Source organism: Chiloscyllium plagiosum, chromosome 25 (assembly GCF_004010195.1).
Source record: "Chiloscyllium plagiosum isolate BGI_BamShark_2017 chromosome 25, ASM401019v2, whole genome shotgun sequence".
In the NCBI taxonomy this organism is placed as follows: Eukaryota; Metazoa; Chordata; class Chondrichthyes; order Orectolobiformes; family Hemiscylliidae; genus Chiloscyllium; species Chiloscyllium plagiosum.
The window spans coordinates 21726474-21749463 of record NC_057734.1 but is presented as its reverse complement, the minus strand read 5'-3'; the positions used below and the strand labels follow the sequence as shown (position 1 = coordinate 21749463).

At 41.0% G+C, this 22990-nt stretch overlaps 1 protein-coding gene across 3 annotated transcripts in view; it reads left to right on the top strand.

The window, feature by feature from the left end:
* The window catches only part of LOC122562631 (EMI domain-containing protein 1-like), a 342320-nt gene continuing 319330 nt past the window's right edge, over positions 1 to 22990 (top strand). For all 3 annotated transcript variants that reach the window (XM_043715640.1, XM_043715641.1, XM_043715643.1), the window contains exons 1-3: positions 1 to 505; positions 9801 to 9917; positions 11666 to 11769. In XM_043715640.1, coding sequence (XP_043571575.1) covers positions 303 to 505; positions 9801 to 9917; positions 11666 to 11769 — 424 coding nt within the window. In that variant the 5' untranslated portion in view covers positions 1 to 302. The remainder of the gene's footprint in view (positions 506 to 9800; positions 9918 to 11665; positions 11770 to 22990) is intronic.

The following is a 22990-nucleotide window of genomic DNA, read 5'->3' as shown; positions in this document are numbered from 1 at the left end:
TCTCTGTATAAAACCTCCCTCCAGATCCCATGCTCAGTGACAGTCTGAGGCAGACGCCAATCGGTGATGACCCAGCAGCCCTGACACTCGCGGATGTTTGCAGCGTTTCTCTGGGGACAGTGGGGGGAGAGCTCACTGTGTCCTGCGGTTCCTGTCCGAGTGCCCCCCCTCCTCGCCCCCGCCCAGCTCCTGGTTCTGTCACCCACTCCGGCACAGGCAGAGGGAGGTGCACGCCACTGGCGCCTGGGCCCTGCAGGAGGCAGGCAGTAAAACCAAGCAGCATCCAGTGAAGTGTCCGGGGAATGGCCGGGACTGCTCGCACTTTGAGGAACCTCCGGCCGTGCACGGCATCGTGGAGAGGCTTGCAGGCGACCTTCTTTCTGCTCTACTTAATCCCCCTGGTGTGCACTTCGTGGGGCATCGGATTCCAGTACAAATACCCCCCAGGATTGCAAAGCAGCAAGGACCAGCTCGGAGGTGTCAGCAATGGCTTTCTCGCCCGCAGGTAAACCACCAGGATTTTCTTTCTAGTTGTTGGTGTTAATCCATAGGACACGAGTAATCTTTACCCGGGAGAGGATACAAAAGGGATTGTTGCAGAGCAGTCAGAGTTGCTGCTGGATAGGGGATGGCAAACAGCTCACTGCGTGGAGACACGTTCAGGATTCCCCCTGATATCGGATTGATTTTTCTGCACCAGAAATCCGCTCCTCTCTTCAAACAGTCCGACCTTTCCAAGTGGTTGACTGCGTGACCCCTTTAATCGCTTTGTTTGATAGCATTACGGCATTAGTCTTCGTTTAAAACTGTCGTACAATAGCTGCCTTGAACACGTGTTGAGACTGACATTTTTAAACAGTTTTCTTTTTTAAAAAAAAGAGCAGTGCAGCATTTAAAGACCCACTGGGCTTCCTGGTACAGCTTCAGCAGTGTGGGGTTCTCTTAGTGTTGTTGTGAGTTGGCAGTGGGATTTGTTTGAAATGGGCACCGTTTGTCAGGGGGTTGATTTGTTGTCTCTCATGCTTAGTGCGGGTATGAGCCAGTGATGTGGGCGCCTACACTTCATCGCCAAGTCCCTCTGTGCTCGGGCATAAATTGTCTGAATTCAGCCCAACCTGTACCTTGAGACATTATTGTCAATTGGCTGGTAGAACCCGAGTGATTGGACCTTAAATATTGGACCACAAGTTTGCAAATAAGTGTGTGTTTTCTCCAAGACGTAACCAAAGTCCTAACTAACTTCCTTTTCCTAACGCGTTTCCTGGCCGAGCACTTTGACAGGATGGTGAGGTTATTTGACTCTGTTGGGTCATACAGTGACAATGGCTGGCTGTCTCTCCTTCACAAAGCATCAGGACAAAAGGAGCGGAACAGCCAAACCCGCCCGCTTGTGAGTTGCAAGAGGTCGGGGCAAGGCTGGGAGTGCTCGGCCGAGGCGGCTTCTTCTTGTGAAGACTGAGGCCGTCTCCTCCCTCCTTCCCAAGAAATCTCCACAACACGGGAGCCAGACGCCAAGGCCGGCTTGCCTGGCTCGGTGATTGCAGAGGGACCTCCAGCAACACCCCCCTGGGGGACGCGAAGGAGAATGGACTGCAGCAAACCGAGCTCACTGCTTCATTGATAAAGCTGAAAGCCTCTCTCTGTACTTTGTCAGGTCGCTTCACTTCTGGACAATTCTGATCACCTCTGCACTTGCTTGCGTGCATGCAATGTTACAGGGTTTTAATCGCATGTTAAGACAAACTGAAAGTGTATCAAAACAGATCTGTTTCCCCGAGTATGAAACTGCAGTGGTTTACTTGTCTGGAGCCCCCACCTCCAATATCTTCACAGAACAGTGCTAAGCGTTATAAACAGGGATACAACTGCAGGATTATAGCGGGGCGAGTTTCTGTTCGCCTGATAAACTATCTGGCACACTGCAACAGCAGAGGGGCTGGACTTCAGCTTGAGTAATCACCAATTTCTACACTCACCACCCACCCCCACCCCCACCAGCGACTCATACTGTGTGCAAGATGAAGTTAAAAATCACACACCAGGTTAGAGTCGAACAGGTTTATTTGGAAGCACAAGCTTTCGGAGCGGTGCTCCTTCATCAGGTAGCTCCGAAAGCTTGTACTTCCAAATAAACCAGTTGGACTATAACCTGGTGTTGGGTGATTTTTAACTTTGTACACCCCAGTCCAACACCTGCTCCGCCTCCCCATGTACAAGATGCACTGCAGAAATCCACAGCTCTTTCCAAGTCCACCATTTCCAGCACCTACATGGGAAGCAGAGACAGGGAAACGCCAGCGCCCACAAAACCCCCTCCAAACTTCTCATTTGGAATCACTGCGCCGTTCCTTGAGCGTCACTGGGCCAACTTGCACCTCGGCAGCAGCAGCAGGAGCAATGTGGTAGTCCTTACACCGCCCTTCCCCACTATAGGCGTTCAGAAAGGTAGCTCACCGACACCGCCTCCTGCAGGGCAGTTAGAGATGGGCAACTAATAATAAACATTGTAAACCAGCCTATTCAGACATGTTATTCCACATCTCTGAAGCAGGGACTCCAAGCCATGCGTCCTGGCTCAAAGGAAGGGATACTACCACTGCACCACAAGAGCCCCAGGCATCATTTTGAAATGAATTCCTTATTAGTCTGTCAGCTGGGTCTGTTGGATTGCCTTAGTTGGAACTGCCAGTGGTGGACATGTCAATGTATCTTGGCCAAGTGAGATTGAGGAATTCTGAGATTTCTACAGATGGCCTTTAAGGCAGGGAAACGTTTAATTAAACAGTTCCAGTCTAATGACCATGTTATTTCTACTTTCAAAAGATAACTCACTTTAAGTATCAAAGGAGAAGCTGTAATGTTTGTTATTGAAGAATCCTAACAACACTTACTGTAGGAACTTGGATTTGTTGACATCACAACATTGCTTGTGGCAATAGATTTCCAGACCTTGCACAGTAATAACAGCTTCCAGTCACAGCCACCCACAAACAATCACTACCCACTCAAACCCTCATGCTACACATTACATCTGGCTAATACTGACCAGAAGTTGGACACTAAAACAAAGAACTGTGGATGCTGGAAAATTGAAACAAAAACAGAAGATGCTGGAAAAACTCAATAGGTCTGGCAGCATCTGTGGGAGAGAAAGATGAGGCATTGTTTCGGATCCGGTGACCCTTCTTCAGAGCTGACAGTAGCCAGGGTGGGGGGGGTGAATGGTGTTGGCTGGGGGGGGGTGGAGTATGCGATTGGTGGAGATGGAGTCAGACTCCAGGATTAATGTTGAGGTTTGATTGCACAATTGGAGCCAGTCAGCACTAGATGCCTCGCTATTTCAGAGGTTCTCACTGGAAATGCCATGTGGTTGAGTTATTCATGAATGGCATAGGGCTATTCAGCAGGGTCATGTTCCGAGTGTGTTAATGCCACTCTGATGTTCAAAACTTCCCAGTGAAAACGGTTAAAGGTACAAGTCACAAAACACCAGGTTCTAGACCAACAGGTTTATTTGGAAGCACTAGCATGGGGTGGCACAGTGGCTCAATGGTTAGCACTGCTGCCTCACAGTGCCAGGGACCCAGGTTCAATTCCAGCCTCAAGCCACTGTCTGCATGGAGTTTGAGTCTGCGTGGTTTCCTCCAGGTGGTCCAGTTTCCTCCCACGATTTGAAAATCTACAGATTAGGTGAATTGGCCATACTAATTTGCCCCAAAGTGTTCAGGGATGTGTAGATTAAGTGCATTTGTCAGGGGTAAATATGGGTCTGGGTGGGTTAATCTCCCAAGGGTCGGTGTGGACTTGTTGGGCCAAAGGGCCTGTTTCCACACTATAGGGATTCTGTTCTAAACCTGTTGGATCATAACCTGGTGTTGAGTGATTTTTTTTAACTTTGTCCCTCCAGTACAACACCAAATCCCGGTGGAAACAGCAGTGCACCTTGCTTTCTCAAAACCAAAGGGAACTGCATGAAGGGGAACACAAATAGCTAGGCCTATAATAACTGCATTCAGACAATACGACTCTTAAAATCCCACACATTCTCAGCATTGGTTTTGACTGATCAGGGCGTTGAATTTATTTTCATCTGTTGAGTAATGCATCAAAAATGACATTTGTTTCAAGTAACGTGAAGTCAAAGTCTGGACTGTTTGTATGTTGACTTACTGGAATGCGATCGGAGAAGCCTTCAGCCATCTCTGCGTTTACCTCTTCCATTGTTTGAAACAGCAAGGCTGAAGTAGCATAACTTCTGGAAATGCACAATTGACATTATTGTAACGGGGCAGTGCTAAAACATTTGGTATGAACGGAACAGAAGAGAAGTGGAGTGAAACTGACTGCCTATCTCGAGAATCAGAATTGTTAAATCTTATTATTATTCATATGTGTTTAAGTCTTCATCATTTTATTTTCAAGTTTAAAGTGAGGTCTGACTGGGAAGGAACATGGGACTGGGATATCATAGCAATTACAGAAAAGTGGCTCAGGGATGGACAGAACTGGCAGCTTAATGTTCCAGGATACAAATGCTACAGGAAGGACAGAAAGGGAGGCAAGAGAGGAGGGGGAGTGGTGTTTTTGATAAGGGATAACATTACAGCTGTGCTGAGGGAGGATATTCCCGGAAACACATCCAGGGAAGTTATTTAGGTGGAACTGAGAAATAAGAAAGGGATGATCACATTATTGGGATTGTATTATAGACCCCCTAATAGTCAGAGGTAAATTGAGAAATAAATTTGTAAGGAGATCTCAGCTATCTGTAAGGACAATAGGATGGTTATGGTAAGGGATTTTAACTTTCCAAACAGAGACTGGGACTGCCATAGTGTTAAGGATTTAGATGGAGAGGAATTTGTTAAGTGTGTACAAGACAATTTTCTGATTCAGTATGTGGATGTACCAAGAGTAGGTGCAAAACTTGACCTACTCTTGGGGAGTAAGGCAGGGTAGGTGACTGAGGTGTCAGGGGGAGCACTTTGGGGCCAGCAACCATAATTCTATTAGTTTTAAAATAGTGATGGAAAAGGATAGATCAGATGTAAAAGTTGAAGTTCTAAATTGGAGAAAGGCCAATTTTGACGGTATTAGGCAAGAACTTTTGAAAGATGATTGGAAGCAGATGTTCGCAGGTAAAGGGACGGCTGGAAAATGGGAAGCCTTCAGAAATGAGATGAGAGTCCAGAGAAAGTATATTCCTGTCAGGGTGAAAGGAAAGGCTGGTAGATATAGGGAATGCTGGATGACTCAAGAAATTTAGGGTTTGGTTAAGAAAAAGAAGGAAGCATATGTCAAGTACAGACAGGATAGTTTGAGTGAATCCTTAGAAGAGTATAAAGGCAGTAGGATAATATTTAAGAGAGAAATCAGGAGGGGAAAAAGGGGACATGAGATAGCTCTGGCAAATAAAGTTAAGGAGAATCCAAAGGGTTTTTAAAAATACATTAAGGACAAAAGGATAACTAGGGAGAGAATAGGGTCCCACAAAGATCAGCAAGGCTGCCTTTGTTTGGAGCCGCAGGAGATGGGGCAGATACTAAACAAATACTTTGCATCAGTATTTACTGTGGAAAAGGACATGCAAGATATAGACTGTAGGGAAATAGATGGTGACATCTTGAAAAATGCTGGATGTCTTGAAACGCATAAAAGTGGATAAATTCCCAGGACCTGACCAGGTGTACCCTAGAACTCTGTGGGAAGCTAGGGAAGAGATTGCTGGGCCTCTTGCTGAGATATTTGTATCATCAATAGTCACAGATGAGGTGCTGGAAAACTGGAGGTTGGCTAACGTGGTGCCACTGTTTAAGAAGGGTGGTAAGGACAAGTCAGGGAACTATAGACCAGTGAGCCTGACATCGGTGGTGGGCAAGTTGTTGGAGGAAATCCTGAAGTACAGGATGTACATGTATTTGGAAAGGCAAGAGTGGATTAGGAATAGTCAACATGGCTCTGTGCATAGGAAATCATGTCTCACAAACTTGATTGAGTTTTTTGAAGAAGTAATAAAGAGAATTGATGAGGGCAGAGTGGTAGGTGTGATCTATATGGACTTTGGTAAGGCTATCGACAAGGTTCCCCATGGGAGACTGATTAGCAAGGTTAGATCTCATGGAATACAGGGATAACTCGCCATTTGGATACAGAACTGGCTCAAAGGTAGAAACAGAGGTTGGTGGTGAAGGGTTGTTTTTCAGAATGGAGGCCTGTGACCAGTGGAGTGCCACAAGGATCAGTGCTGAGTCCCCTACCTTTCATCATTTATATAAATTATTTGGATGCGAGCATAAGAGGTACAGTTAGTAAGTTTGCCGATGACACCAAAATTGGAGATGTAGTGGACAGCGAAGAAGGTTACCTCAAATTACAATGGGATCTTGATCAGATGGGCCAATGGGCTGAGAAGTGGCAGATGGAGTTTAATTTAGACAAATGTGAGGTGCTGCATTTTGGGAAAGCAAATCTTAGCAGAACTTATACACTTAATGGTAAGGTCTTAGGGAGTGTTGCTGAACAAAGAGACCTTGGAGTGCAGGTTCATAGCTCCTTGAAAGTGGAGTCGCAGGTAGATAGGATAGTGAAGAAGGTGTTTGGTATGCTTTCCTTTATTGGTCAGAGTATTGAGTACAGGAGTTGGGAGGTCATGCTGCAGCTGTACAGCACATTGGTTAGGCCACTGTTGGAATATTGTGTGCAATTCTGGTCTCCTTCCTATCAGAAAGATGTTGTGAAACTTGAAAGTGTTCAGAAAAGATTTACAAGGATGTTGCCAGGGTTGGAGGATGTATAGGGAGAGGCTGAACAGGCTAGGGCTGTTTTCCCTTTAGCGTCAGAGGCTGAGGGGTGACCTTATAGAGGTTTATAAAATCATGAGGGGCATGGATAGTAAAATAGACAAAGTCTTTTCCCTGGGGTTGGGGAGTCCAGAACTAGAGGGCATAGGTTTAGGGTGAGAGGGGAAAGATATAAAAGGGGCAACATTTTCACGTAGAGGGTGGTATGTTTATGGAATGAGCTGCCAGAGGAAGGGGTGGAGGCTGGTACAATTGCAACACTTAAGAGGCATCTGGATGGGTATATGAATAGGATGGGTTTGGAGGGATATAGTCAAGGTGCTGGCAGGTGGGACTAGATTGGGTTGGGATATCTGGTCGGCATGGACAGGCTGGACCGAAGGGTCTGTTTCCGTGCTGTACATTTCTGATACTGTGACTGTATGATCATATCATTTTTGTCACATTTTCCATTCTGCCTGTTTGTTTCACTAAATAGATCACTTCGAAAATACAATGCTGTTTTCAGCAATGGCTAGAATCTGCAGGTGAGGAGAAAATGGTGCCAAGGAACTTGAGAAGATGACCTTGGGTTTGTGTTTGGTATTGTCAGTGTTACCATGTCCCAAGTATAGCTAGATACTTTACAGCTGCCAATGTGGTGTTACTTGGGATGTGCTTAACGGATCTGTGTATTTTTTGGTATGAATCAGAGAGAAAGGAAAGTTTTGAAGATATGACAAGTCTAAGCATAAAGAGCAGCTGCTGTAAAAAGCTCTTCCTTAGTTTATGTTGAACCAACTGATCTCAACCACAGCAGCATCTGGCAAATGTAAATTGCCTCAGTGCCTTTGGCTTAGGTAAATGGGATATTCCATTAGGATGAGCCAGGCCTAGCTCCTTCCAGACACCAAGTCCTGTTCAGCCATCACATCTTTCCTTTCTGCTCACTGCCGACACTGGTTTGTGGTTAATCAATGCCTGGATTATAAATGCTTCATTTCAAGTGTCTCTGTGGTCTCACCCAAACGTACAGCCCTCTGCCTTTTGCCCCTTGAATATCCCTGATTTTAGTTGCTGTGCCATTTGTTGTTTATACCTTTCCACCTCTCTACCTCACTTTCATCCTTTCCAATGAATCTACAAACTGAACAATTCCACTAAGTATTTGGCATTTTGCCATAACATCTTATGTGGCTGTGCATCAAATGTTGCTGCATCATAGACCTGTGAATAGCTCACGTTAAAGCCACTAAATAAATCCTAGTTGCTCTGGTTAGTGACCCTTATCCCTATCTAGTCACCCCTGAGCACACAATTGCAGGTGTCTGATTGAGTTAGGACACGGTTTTATTGCAATACCTTCACAATCAAATAGCTTGCTGATGCGGCTTTATCTCACATGAAAAATGACCAGTTGAACGGAGAGTTGCTATTGTATTTGAGGTTTAGTAAGTTGTTTTTGTGAATGCTCACAGGCCGGATAAACCACCGGCACTGGTCTCAAAGCCATATTTATTGTACAATGATCTTCATTCCAAAAATAGCTAGTATAAATAGAATTCATATAAAGAACTTGCATTTATATAGCATTTCCTATTCACAGGATGTCTCAAGTCACTTGAGCCAAGTAATTACTGTTGAAATATTGGCACAGTTGTTTTGTAGGGAAATGTGGTAGCCAAGCAGGATACTTTATACTTTATAAAAGAACTGTTATTTTTTCCAATTCAGCTCTTCTGTTATGTGGGTTGATAGTTGGGAGCAGTGGGGTGTCCAACATAGAACTATTGCAAATAGAGCAGCATATTGAATTTTGTTTGGAAATTAGAGTACCCACAGTCCCCACATCTGAGGGTTTTGGAGGAAGTCAGTGCATTTGGGTAAATGGCTTCTTTCCCAGGCCACCCAAATCAAATTCATGATTGGCGCCAGTCTGCTAGCCCCAAGGAGGGTTGGACTCTCTCCAGTAACAAGCATGATCAAATTCCATTCACACCGTGTCAACTCCTGCTGTTGTATTAGTGCCTGGCACAATGTGAAAGAGCTCTCACCTTTCGGAGTGTATAGCGAGTATTTATTCCAGACGGAGTGCCATGTGTCAACTTGCTCAGTTAGTAACCTTTGGGTCAGAAGGTTGTGGAATCAAGTACCATTCCAGAATTTGAGCAAATCATTGAAAACCTCAAAAAGAGCAGTGAAGTATTTTTGTGCAGTTCTCAACGTTTCATCCTTGCAACACCAGAGCCAAGACAAAAAGGTCATTACTTTGTGGGATCCTGCTGTTTGTACACTAATTGCAGTATAGTCACAGCATCTAAAAACAATTAATTCCATGTGAAGTGTTTTTAAGAAATCATTAAATGAATTTATCATGTCTTTTTCCCCAATAATTGTTGTTTAATGAGCACTCATTGCTAGAGTTATACCAAACTCCAAATACTTCTATTACAAAATAGCCAGTACAATAGGTACAATTAGGAACAAATAATTATTGGAGCAAGCAAAATTTCAAAAGCACAGAAAATACAGGAAACGTTCCACTTTAGGACATGAGTACATATCTGAGCAACAATGAAAGAGTGGTCAAGAGCAACCACATTTTGTTCATTTAAAGTGGTCAAAGTGTTGCGCTTTACATATCATCAAGGTCTCATTTACAGTTTTTGTTGAGGAAGCTGATCTCCTACAGGTGGTTGATGCAGAAAACAGACTCATGAATTAGGGCCCCCTACTTGATTGCCATCAACAACATCTACTAGAAGAGCACTTCCGCATACTTGGCACTGAAGAACAGGTTCCTGCTTTTGTTTATTTTCATTCATGGGATGTGAGAGTCACTGGCCAGGTCAGCATTTATTGTCAATCTGTAATCACTTTGAGGAGGTGGCGTGAGCTGCTTTCTTAAACCAATGATGATCTTGGAGTGTACCCTCTCATGATTGTTTGTAATGTTAATTGGTTATTCATTCAGTTTTAACCATTTCCCTGTAAATCAACTTATTCATTCTTTTGTTTAAGGAATTGGTGTCCGTATACTGTCACAAAAACAGTGTCCTGCCAAGTACAGAATGGAACATATGTGCAAAGGGTTTATCAGAGCTGCAGATGGCCAAGGGGCTGTCCTGGTGGTATCAGGTGAGAATGCACTACTTACATTGTTCGACACATCAATCTGATCACTTTACTGTTTTCAATCGAGTTGTGCAATCCAGCTGACCATGGTCACTGTTATAAACATTGTATCCGTTGTAAAGTTATCCTCACTCTCAGACTAACTGGCATGGTGGCTCAGTGGTTAGCACTGCTGCCTCACAGCACTAGGGTCCCAGGTTTTATTCCAGCCTTGGACTGTCTGTGTGGAGTTTGCACATTCTCCCCGTGTCTGCATGGGTTTCCTCCGGGTGCTCCGGTTTCCTCCCACAGTCCAAAGATGTGTGCAGGTCAGGTGAATTGGCCATGCTAAATTGCCCATAGTGTTCGGTGCTTTCGTCAGAGGAAAATGGGTTTGGGTGGGTTACTCTTCGGTGGACTTGTTGGGCTGAAGGGCCTGTTTCCACACTGTAGGGAATCTAAACTGAGAACTACCTGAGGCATGAACTTATAAGGTTTATAAAATTATGAGGAACATGGATAGGGTGAATATCCAAGTTCTTTTTTCCCAAGGTAGGGGAGTCCAGAACTGGAGGGCACATGTTTAAAGTGAGAGGTGAAAGATTTAAAAGGGACCTGAGGGGCAATTCTTTTCACGCAGAAGGTGGCGCAAAGTGCCAGGGGATGTGGTGAAGGCTGGTACAATTACAACTTTTAAAAGGCATCTGGATGGGTATATGAAGAGGAAGGGTTGAGAGGGATATGGGCCAAGTGCTGGCAAATGGGCTTAGAGTGGTTTAGGATATCTGGTCAGCATTGACATGTTGGACAAAGCGACTGTTTCTGTGCTGTGTAACTCTATGATTCTATAACTGCCATAATTTACAATGGTACACTCCTGACTTGTGCTGTGATTAGATTAGATTACATTACATTACATTACAGTGTGGAAACAGGCCCTTCAGCCCAACAAGTTCACACCAACCTGCCGAAGCGCAACCCACCCATACCCCTACATTTGCCCCTTACCTAACACTACTGGCAATTTAGCATGGCCAATTCACCTGACCTGCACATCTTTGGACTGTGGGAGGAAACCGGAGCACCTGGAAGAAACCCACGCTGACACGGGGAGAACGTGCAAACTCCACACAGTCAGTCGCCTGAGGCGGGAATTGAACCCGGGTCTCAGGCGCTGTGCCACCGCGCCGCCCACAAACCACCGTGCTGTATTGGTGGTTAAGAGGCTTTGGGGTGTCAGGAGATGAGCCACTCTCTATAGAATATCCAGCCTGATTTAGGTGTTGTGGCATTTATGTGGCTGGTCATTTTGAGTTTTGGATCAATGTCAATCTCCAGGATATCGATGCTGGAAGAGTCAGAGATAGGAAGGCTGATTAAAATTATGATGAGACTGATTGTAAACCAACAAACATATTAAGGTGAAAGGAGAACAAGCTTAAATTGATCTAGCTGTTCACTTAATCTCAGACCTCTGAAATTCCCTCTCTAAACCTTTTGGCCTTGCTATTTCTAAGTAGTTTAGCAAAAGACACTCTCTGGTCAAACATGTGGCTTAGTGTCAAATATTACCTGACTATAATCCTCAAAGGGCCAGGGACATCAATTGAACTTAATTTGGCATTTTAGAATCTCATGCTCATGTACCATAGTCTGGTTGTGTGGGCAGGGCTGTGGGATGGTGAGGGTGTGACCCACTTCCCCAGTGCCAGTTCTGTGTTCCAGAGCAGCTTCTAATTTCTTACTTCACAGATCGGTTTTGTACTTTTCAGTTACAGGGCGATGATCCGACCAACTTACAGACTGACTTACAAAACAGTGACAGCAATAGAATGGAAATGTTGTGTCGGGTTCAGAGGGAGCAGTTGTGAAGAAGGTGAGTCCCTTGCCACAAACTGTTAAACATGTTACAGAATGGCATTTGTCTTTGTGCATTACTTGCCAATGAGTAAGTGAAACAATACATAGTAATACCTCTTTGCTAAAGTGACATTTTAATAGCATATCAAATTGTCAAAAAAACAAATTGATTCTTAAACAAAGCAGTAAAAATGTGTGTGAATTCAGCTAATATTGAATGAAAGTAAGTTTTTAAAAGTTGTCACCCTATTTGAGTGGAGTTTTGGGTGCTGCCTCATTTCTGGTGGGAAACATACCAGACCTGTTGTATACACATGCAAACAAGTTTCTGGTTTCAGGAAAATTTATACCTTTCATAGGCAGTAGCTTCATTTTTTTTATAATCCATTATACAAGACAAGCAGAATTTGCAAAATGTTTTGAAAATGTAAAGAAATACTTTTGTTGTCTTGAATTCCTCTTTTAATTTGGTTTGGAACATTTGTTGTAACCACTCATTCTTGTCTTGAAACAATACTGTACTGCCAGAGTTATGGTTATTTTTTGTGAAGTGATCTAATTAGAATGGATCAGAGTGGTTTTGATTCTGCAGATTTTACTCCTTTAAACTAACATTAATTTGAGGAGTCTTTATGCCTAGGCAAAGGGAAATCCAGAATTTGCTGTCAATGGCTCTACCTTTCTCCAGTGGGTTCACTATTGGAGACCTGTAATACTGTAAACACTTAGAAATCACTGGGCTGACAAAAGCTTCCACTCCTATTCTCTTAATCTGACATGGCAAAAAAACGGTGGCATTTTTTTGAATGAGAGGCAATTTAGCACGGTTCATAATTACTAGTGAACAATATCACAACTGCTGAAAAAATAATTTTCTATGTTAGATGACAAATTTATGTTTATGATAAATTTGACAATTATAAAATAATGCTTTTAATTTAAAAAAAAAATTTCCTACCTTAGTCTGATGCAATTGTCCGAATCATTTATTTTACTAGCTATTAAAGTTTTTAAAATTCTAAGTAGAGGGTTTCAATGGTTTTTTACTTCTGAATTTACTGTCTGAGAGAATACTCCATTGTGACTGGATAATTAGTCTAATGAATGACATTTCTGTTGCTGTATACATGGATATCCCCTTGATTTGCTGTTTAATTTACCCTGTCATTGGGAAAGGGGAAATGCATGGTCTTGCAATCCCTGTATCTTTGCAAGTAGCTTTTTTCAAGGTGATGAACATCATTGTTTGTCACTAACCCCAAAATCCACCCAATTTACTTGAACAATATTTATTTTGTGAAAGCAACTGCATAGATACATATATGCATATATGTTAACATATGTATGTGCTGACTATAGCTTTAATTGTGTGTGATTAATGTACATGTGAATTAACATATACACATACTGACTATTCCATGAATGCAATGTTTGTCTAAATATATTGTAATACACTGTTGTTTCTTCAAGGCATTCCACCTGTAATCATTCTCAATTATATTTGTCACTGAAATTTGTGTGATAAATGTCTAGTTTACACGTTTATTCATTTAGTCGTAATTAAATGCCAACTTCATTTCATTCACTGGACCCATTTGGGCTATCAATAATTTTTTTTTCAAATTGGCTAAAATTGATCTCTTACTATAGTCTGCAAGATATATTGATTATAATGCTTTGATTACATTCTTGCTTGATATTAAGAATACATCTAGTACATTGCTTCATTGCACAGAGAACTACTGTTGAATTGCCTAATTATAATTGTATAATTATAAACATTGGGCTTTCATTGCTTCAGTTTGCAGTAATGGTTTTTCACTTACTATCAGAATATTAAACAACAAATTTTCCTGATTTCAATTTTTGGCCACTCATTTTAAATACATACACAAAATCAGATGTGCTTTCACAAGATGAGTCAATCTGTTCAAACATGAACCTTAAATCTGGGTCAGAAATAAAGGCATCTATATGGATTCATGTTCACTTGAAACTTTTTGAAATTTATTTGATAAAAATCTGTTTTCTTAAGTAACGATTTGTGTAGCAGATCTATCTATAGAGATCTGTGTGTTTTTATAGCCATTATTTTCCCTTTATCTGCACAGTTTGCTTTATTAACTGGAGTTCAGAAAGCTATCAAAATAAACAGCAAAGTTTGCAAAGCAGATGCACTGCCTGAAGTCTGTGCATTTCTGGAATTGGGAGATGCTCTAAGACTAGGTCATGTACTCGAATATTGAAGTTTCATGATCGTTAATCTTATATAAACTACATTCCAGTGTACTTGACCAAGCGGATAGTGACTGGATATGTTTTGGGTTTGTTTGTTTGACTCAGTTTCAGGATTTAAAATACGTACAGAAAATTAAAAGTGTTCCCTTTGATTCTCACATACTCACCGACTTAATTGGTTGAGTCGTACAAGTTAGCAACCTTCTCTCCCCACTGTGGATGAGATCATTAGGCTGTGACAATAATGCTATAAATTGCTAGGTTACGGTCAGATGACACATTAATGGTCACTATGCAGTGCTACTGATTGATGTTGGGGGATTGGATTGATACTTGGTTTATCTACAATTCCAGGTAATACATGCACAATGACTATTGTGGTACCAAAGGTTACACTGAACTGAACCCCAGCAAGAGGTCAAAGCTTTCAGTTGAGAGATTCAAACTGAAGTAAAAACATAGTGAAAAAGACTACATTGTAGAAATCGCAAAGCAGATGTTTAACTTCAGATTCTGCACTTATTGTTAAAATGCAGTTAAAACTGTAGTGCACTTATTAACAGATAATTTGATTCTTGACAAAATTATTATATTTCCTTATTTGACTTTTTCATATTGCACTTATGTTCTGATATGTTGAATTTGATTTATTCATGTTGTCTGAAGAGTCTAGTGTGAAAGCTAGTTTGTTTTTTTGGGAGACTACTGACTTGTACATTGCTTCTTTTTTACTACAATTGATGAGAAGTTGTCAAACTTTAGAATATTCAGTCAGTAATATTGTACATTTAGTTAGCTGTCTGGAAGTAAAATTTAAAACCCAGAATTAAATTTCTGGACAGAAGCCCATTTCAAATTTGAAAAGGTATTTAGCTACTTGTCAATTTGCATGCAAGTTGTAACTTGAACATTTTGAGCGCTGAAGTTCATTCTCTCCCACTGCACTGTTTTTTTTTTAATTTCTGACACCAATCATTCTTTTCACCCCACTGACTGCGAATTCCAACAGGGCTGAATTGCGAGCAGTTTTGTGGTTTTGGCCCCATTACCACGACCCCTATGATAATTGCTGCACACTCATAATTGAGTTGGCAATGTTGCAACTCTTAACACAGAACTCTACAAGTCAGCAGAGAGTGATTGTCAAATGACTAGTCTGGGCTGGATTCAAGCACAAACTCTATTAAGAGAGCGATATTTGTTTGGTCACCCAATACACCATCTACAGCTGTTCAATTTGAGGCATGAAAGCACAGTTTCCATATGGCTCAGCTTGGTTTCAGTTCTGCTCTATTGTTGTGGACAAAACGTGGTCTGTTTTATATCATGCCCCAAACCAGAAATTGGATGTTCATCTGGATGAGGAATGTTTAAATTACTACTAAAGGGATGTTGCAATTGTAGGTCTTGCAATAGATTGTTCCCCAAATATTTATATCAAAATACTCCCCTCAGATTTTAACTTCAAACAGTTTTTAAATATTAAAACCATGATGATAATCACCAATAGATCAAACTACTACTGTGAATGGGAAACATTATACTGGATCAGTGTACTTGTTGCTTCTAAGCAATGTGGTACCCATAGATAATGCCACCTATTGGCAGTCATTGATTTCTTGTCCTCACTCCTTTAATATACTTGAATTTAATACGTCAGCTGTGTTATTATAAGGTAGTACTTAGTACAGGGAGCATTAAAAGGATCATTGTCACTAAAATGCACATATTTATCTCCAAGAAAATAGCTCTCAAAGTGTCAATAGGTAACCAGTCCTTCTGTTCAGTAAATTGGGAAAAAAATTCGGATGAGGGTGAGAGAAGGAAAAATAAATTCTATGTTGGCCAAATAAAGTATTCTATGATTTATGATGTTCAAATGGGCAAAAGGTGGATTGCTGTACATTCATACCAAATATTGCAGAATTCAGAATGGGTACTCAGTGCCAGTGATCAGGAGCAATCAGTGAAATTTAATTTTGGGTTCGTTTTAGTTCAAAAGAAACTCAAAGGATGTGTTTTTGTTTCTATTCCTACATAGATTTGTTGGGTTTGTTTCATAGAATCATTAGACTTCTCATATTTTACACTCTGAATCATAATCTGAATAAATTAAATACTAAAATATTGCTTTTGTTAAACTTGTAATATACTGGCAGCATAGTAAAAGACAGTTATTGTGTTTAAAGCTCAGGAATATCTTTGTTTTAGGAGTTTGCTTAGTATATTTGGCAACGTTGTTTTATAGATCTCCACAAGGATCATGACAGTACTAAAAACGCTTCGTGACAAAATATTTACAAATACAGTTACTTAGCAATAATGCTTCCAGAACATAGACATACATTTCGGATTCTCAGATTTTGAACTTAATTATATAAAATTCCCAAATGCAAACTAGCAATTTTTGCTCAATTTACTTTGAAATCAAAACATTAAAACTCATAGAAACACAAGAACAAGCAGCTCTAACAGATCCTTTCGTTAAATACACTGCAATGATTTAGTCACACCTGAACCCTGCCTCATGCAGTATTAGCAAATGGCCCATGGACAAGAGGAATTAAGTAACTGTTGCTTCAATTGCGTAGGATGATCAGCTCACGACACTGTGAGCTGCTGCTCAAGGTGACAGTTGGAGCCATCATTCTCTTTAATTTTAGGTAACTACAGGGTCTAGTGTGGGAGAAGGAAACCACTTCCTGGTCTAATTAGAAGAGTCAGTTGTGATTAACAAGATATGGTTTATTGAATGTTAGCAGCTAGCTACAGGTTACATTGGTATGGTAAGCATGGATCTCGAGACTTTGAGGGCTGTTATGACGTAGTGGTGGAGTCCTTACCTCTGAATCATGAGACCTGGGTTCAATTCCCACCTGCTCCAGCGGTGTGGTATAATATCTGTCAACAAGTTTAAAAGGAATCTAGAGACTTTGTGCTACAGGGCTTGTGTGGTGCAGTGGTAATGTCCCTACCTCTGAGCTAGGAGGCAAAGGTTCAAATCCCATCTGCTGCACAGTATGCAGTAGCATCTCTGAACAGGTTGAATAGGGAACTACCAGATATTAGTTCTAAAGCTATTCTGTCCATAAGCCCACAAGACATCATTATACTGAGTGAAGTTTATGGTACTTCTGACTCCTAACCCTCTCGGGCCTTTGCAGACATATATATGATTGCTTCCACTTACGAATAACAACGATAAATATATGCACTCTGGGCCTTGGCTTTTTAAAACATGATTTTAGGACAATGTTTAGGATTTCAGTTAAAATAGGGAAAGCAATTTATTAATCATTGAATCGTAGAGCAGTGTGGAAGCAGGCCATTCAGCCCGTTGAGACTATACTGACCCTCCGAAGCGCATCCCACTCAGACCCAGCCCCTGCCCTGTCATATTTACTTTTGCCAATCCACCTAACCTACACATATTTGGTCCCATCTAATCCAAATAGCCATCCAATGAATGGGTAAAACCTAGAAAAAAAAACATGAATGAATATTGAGGTCCACTGAAAATTTAAATGCTTAAAACTGTTCTTTACACTTGGTAAAATGTAATACTTGCAAATTTATTAATTAGACGCTAATACACAGCTTAAATATTGCTGAAAAAAGATGTGTTTTCTCAAAGCATTTTGTCTTGCCCTCATCAGGATAATTCACAAAAATGCCAATTCGATGAGGAAAACCCACATTTGCACTGCAAGAGATGGCCCTGAAATTCATACAGCACATTACCCACCTGTGTAATAAGCTGATCATCCTTTTACATTGACTGTAGCATCTTGCTAATGATAAATGCCACTTATGTAGCCACTACATAGTAACAGCACGAAACAGCTAACTTAACCTGGTGCTCAAACCTTTGAGATACCTAACCCTTCCAGGGTACTCTTGAGATATTTGAATCCTTTGTGATGGTTACATCATGTCTCCAGATTATGGGCAGACTCTTTGGAGTTTTTTTTAAATGGGGAGAAATAATGGGCACTGCACCCTCTCAGAATGATTGTTGGAAAGTCAAGTGAGTTTGTGGTTTCTGAACTGAGAGAATGAGTGTGCTTTTCCCCACGCAGCGGTGGCAACAAAGGTGGCAGGAAGGGGCAAATAATTGGGTGGATTCTTCTTGGAAAGACACTCAGAATCTTGCTCCGCCTTTCTGTCCCCTCAGCAATTAAGTTCTGGGTAAGAAGGTCCGTGTATGATGTCACCAACTAAGGTCCTTTAATTGGTCATTTAAGAGCCACCTTAGGGCCTCATGCCAACCCTGAGAAAAGTGCTTGCTTTTCCCAACTGGGAAACTAGGGTTACGTGCTGGTCTGCTTCAGGTTGGAGGAGGGGCTTCTCAGTGGCAAAGCTCCTGATTGTGTGAAAAACATGAAAATACTTCATTGTTACTTGGTCTGGTGAGACTTATCACTGGTGAGATTCATCACTCCTGTAGTTGCCTGTCCTAATCCGATGAGCACAGTGCACTCACTCCCAGCCAGTCTGTTTGGGAGGTTGCGTAAGAATGCAAATGGCTTTTCCAGGTGCATACTGACCATCCATCTCCATGAAATGGAAGAGATTTAACAAATATGGCTTCCAGATCTGTCTGGGCCATGAAGATGGAATATCGAGTGAACTGTTCCAGGGATGGATTGGCATGTTGCACACCCCCTCCACCATTGAATCATACACCCCACCATTGGTTATCAATCACCCAGCTCCAAGCTCTTATGCGAGCAATGGGAGACATTGAAAGCTGTCATCGCTTGATTTTAAACTAGCTGGTGGGGAGAGCTGAGACCTTAAGGCCACAAAAGAGCATATCTAATCAGTCTGAAGGCACAGGACAAGAGGGGTGAGTCAATGCCTGAACAACCAGTCAATTCCGGCAGTGAGAGAGAGAGGCTGACTTTTTTTCACCTGCAAAGGTTGGTCTCGACAGAAACTTAACCGTGATCTGTGCTGGAAACCTGGAGGCTTCGATCTTCCATTCATCTGAAGAATCATAAGAGAAAATCCATACAGACCAGCAAAGTGTGGCAATTTGGAAATTTGATCACATGGTTTACTACTTCCTGCTAATAGCTTTGTTTGCAGAATTCATCTTTATTTGTATTTGTCCTTGAGTCTGAGGGGTATTGTGTAAATAAACATTTTTCTTCTGATTTAAACTTACTCTATGGCCTGCTTCACATTAATTACTGAACATCACACTATTCAAGGCGTTCTAAACACTGTCTGAAACATACTTTGTTCCAGACAACTGAGAGTTCAGGAGAAAGGAGTTATTCCCCAGTTGTAACAACTTATCAAATGATTCTGACTGTTGTTTTAAATCTATCAGGCAAAAGTGAGGACTGCAAATGCTGGAAATCAGAGTCCAGATTAGAGTGGTGCTGGAAAAGCACAGTAGGTCAGGAAGCATCCGAGTAGCAGGAAAATTGATGAAGGGCTTTTGCCTGATCTGCTGTGCTTTTCTAGCACCACTCTAATCTAGACTTTTAAATCTATCAGCTTAGTGAAAAATGATTTTGATTCCTTAATAATTAAGTGAAAATTAAACTTAGTACTCAGTATCAAACTACGTACAGGCTTGCTTTTAAGCTTAAGGAAATTCTCTTAAAATTTACTGATCGACCGCATGAAATAAAAATTATCATAAATCATGACCATTACAATGCAGGAAGACGGAACTTCCAACACAAAGACCATACCATGGCAGTCCAGAATAGCTACAGACTCAAAAGTACAATGGTAGTCTGGTTGTGGGATAGTATGCTTTCAGGAAGTGCATGGAAATCAACTCCTATCAGGAACACTTCATAGATAATGTATTCCTCTTCATATTCAGATACTGTCATGTTGGAAGTTCAGGAAAGCAAATCATTTTTATAACTGGCCATGTAAGAAAGTTTGACATCAACCAGGGCTTCATTGATATTCACTTCCTTCACTGCTGACATAGTGTGTACCCTGTACAAGATGCACTGCAGTAATTCACCAAAGCTTTTTCAGCAGCATCTTACAAACCTGCAACTTCTACCACTAAGAAAGAACACAGCAGCAGATGCATGGGAATGCCACCACTGATAATTTCTCCTCTAAACCACGCACCACCCTGACTTGGAGCAATCTGGTCATTCCTTCAGCTTTGCTGAGTCCAAATCCAGGAACTCCCTTCCTGACAGCCATGAGGGAGTACCTATTCTAGCTAAATACCACCTGCCCCAGGGCAGCTAGAGATGTGCAATAAATGCTGGCCTAGTCAGTGATGCTCATATCACCTGAGTGAATAAAGAAAAGTATTTCTGCCAGTATAATATACTGAATTAAGTATTAACTTAAAAAACTAATTTTCCTCATACAAAGGAACCCATGTAACCAGTCAGTTTGCATAACTGGGGTTCAGACCACCTTTGATGGTAACGGAAGAAAATATAAGTCTACTTTCCCTGATATCAATCCTCCCTGCCTTAAGTTTTCCTATTGCAGTCCTTATTAAGGTCTGCTAGTGATATACTTCAGAATGTTCTGTACTTAAATATGTGGTTGTAATTAACAAAAGTTGAATAGTCTAACAGCAAAACTTTACTCACTATGTTGTCATCTGGTGGACAGTCCTGCAGCCATTGTAGGAAATGGAAATCACTCTGGTAACCATAAATGTCACTCATGCAGTTTGAACTACACATGCTGTTAAAAGAAATGAAGGATAAAGAGTAAATAAAACAAGGAGGAAATAGATGAGTCAGAAATTATTTTGACAAAGAACTAAATAAAGTAAAGCATGGCAGAGAAACAAATGATCTCGGCCAATAAATCACCTTTGTATAATTTAGCAAATGAAATAACTATACCAAGAAGAAATAGTGAAAGGAAGTTGGGAATGAAAAATACAGAAATAAGAAAATAAATTGTGTACATATATATATATATATGTACACTTGGGAATGCAGAATTATTTTACTGCAAGAAATGAAAGCAAATTAAATTAAGATCATGAAAATATTTTGGGGTGAAAGATATACCCATTTGCCATCTGGTAACTGCTATAAGCTGCTTCTGCTCTTCTCATCTGTCTGTTTGTGTGAATGACGTAATCAATATTCTTGTTGACAAATGCTTCAAACCTTTCTTATTCCTTTCAGATAGTACCAGTCCTCCACTGGTAACCATGTCTGTTGTCTTATTTCAACTTCAGCCTATCACACCTATCCAATATCTTGATCAGCTTTACAAATACTTCCCGAACTTAATCATTGCAAGTGATCACACAACATCTACTATTAGAGTTCCAAGTACAACTTTGTTAAAGAGACATAAACGGAGGTATTCTTATTGCTGTAGTTTTCATATGTTCCTTGTCACTTGAAAAAGCTGAACCTCAGATGTTAATGCTTCCCTCTGTCCTGATGGCACTGATATTCACTCTCAGAGAAACCTTGTTTTGACAGCCCCCTTTTCTTATCCAATTCTGACCTTGTTCCATAGCTCATTTGTATGCACGGTTGTAATTCCCATCAAATGTAACTCTGGAGTACATGCCTGGTCTCGGATAATACCTCTGCTTTTATTCAGTGCTTCTGTTTATTCTCCAAGTGTGTCCCTTCAAATTACCTCCTGTCTCATATCTTCTCTTGAATTGAAATCAGCGTGTTTACAGTATTCCAGGAAAGTTGTCTTCTGATAGCTAGAGCCATCATCTTTTTGATCTTCTCAAGTTTTGAAAACTTCAGCAACTCTCATAATATATTAATGTTGAAAATTCTGACTTTAATAAACAGCCACATGAAATGCCCCAGTGGTAAGTCTGTTCCCTGTGTTAGAGACGTTTTTGTGAATTCTATCTTTGATGAATCACCTGTCACTGCATTAGACATATCCAAAGGTTTATCATTTTGCACTTTGAAACAAATTGCCGTAGTCTGACCTCCCATTAAAGTTGGGCAGTTTCCTCTCAAATTGTAGTTATGCTGTCATTTATAATGTTTCATCTTCTTGACTCCTTCGGTCAATTGAGGGATTCCCCAGGACTTGGTCCTTGCTGCTGCTTTGTTTCGGTGATGATCGCCTTCACTCATTATCCAATTCGAGCCATTCTTTTGTTAGTAACTCCACACATTATTTCTCAATATCCTTCAGACTGTCGGGTCTCAAAAGCACAAAAGCTCCAGTTCTCTTTCAGAGAAATGATCTTGATATATATTATGTACCTTTAATATAAAATGCACCAAAGTTAAAATGACAGCAAACTCAAAATTCGCAAAGTCGAGTGCGTTCCAAAGTTGAAAAGTTTGTTGGCAAAGTCATAGAATTACCTGGTGGTGAGCTTGACCTGAACATTATCATGCCTCAGGTGAGGGGAGAGATTGAGAGGGAGGGTCACTCATGGTAATCACAGCTAATACTGTTTGTGTCACTTTGAATCACAAACCTGCCATTCAGCTAATTGAGCTAGCTACCCTGTCCAACTACAGGCTCACTGAATAGCTGAGCAGACTTAATGGGCTGAATGGCCTACTTCTATTTCTGCTAGTAGCTCTTATGATCTCTCAAGTTGGTATTGACTAATCCAATTTCAGTCCTTCATTAATCGAAGTATAATTTCAAATCCTGGCAAAACATCCTGGTGTAGTTGGTTAGTCAGTCTTCTGCACTAACCTTTTTCATAGTGAACAATTGAATATATCTTCTCAATTCGCCTGTAAATTTGACAGCAGATAGTAAGTAAACCCAGCAGAATGTTACGCATAATAAGAGACCATCTTGCAATTATTTTCCTTAATACTACTATATACAAAAATATCATAATAAAGCAAGGGCTTACTGTACATTTCACTATCACTTTCAAACTGAGCACAATTTACTGTCCTTATAAATTTTGAACAGCTGTGGGATTCCACTGAAAATTTAATGGCCAAGACAACAATGTACTAGTGTGTGAATTTTGTCCTTTTTAAAAATTTGGAACACTGCTTTGTTGTCTTTGTCCATCAGACAGCTTC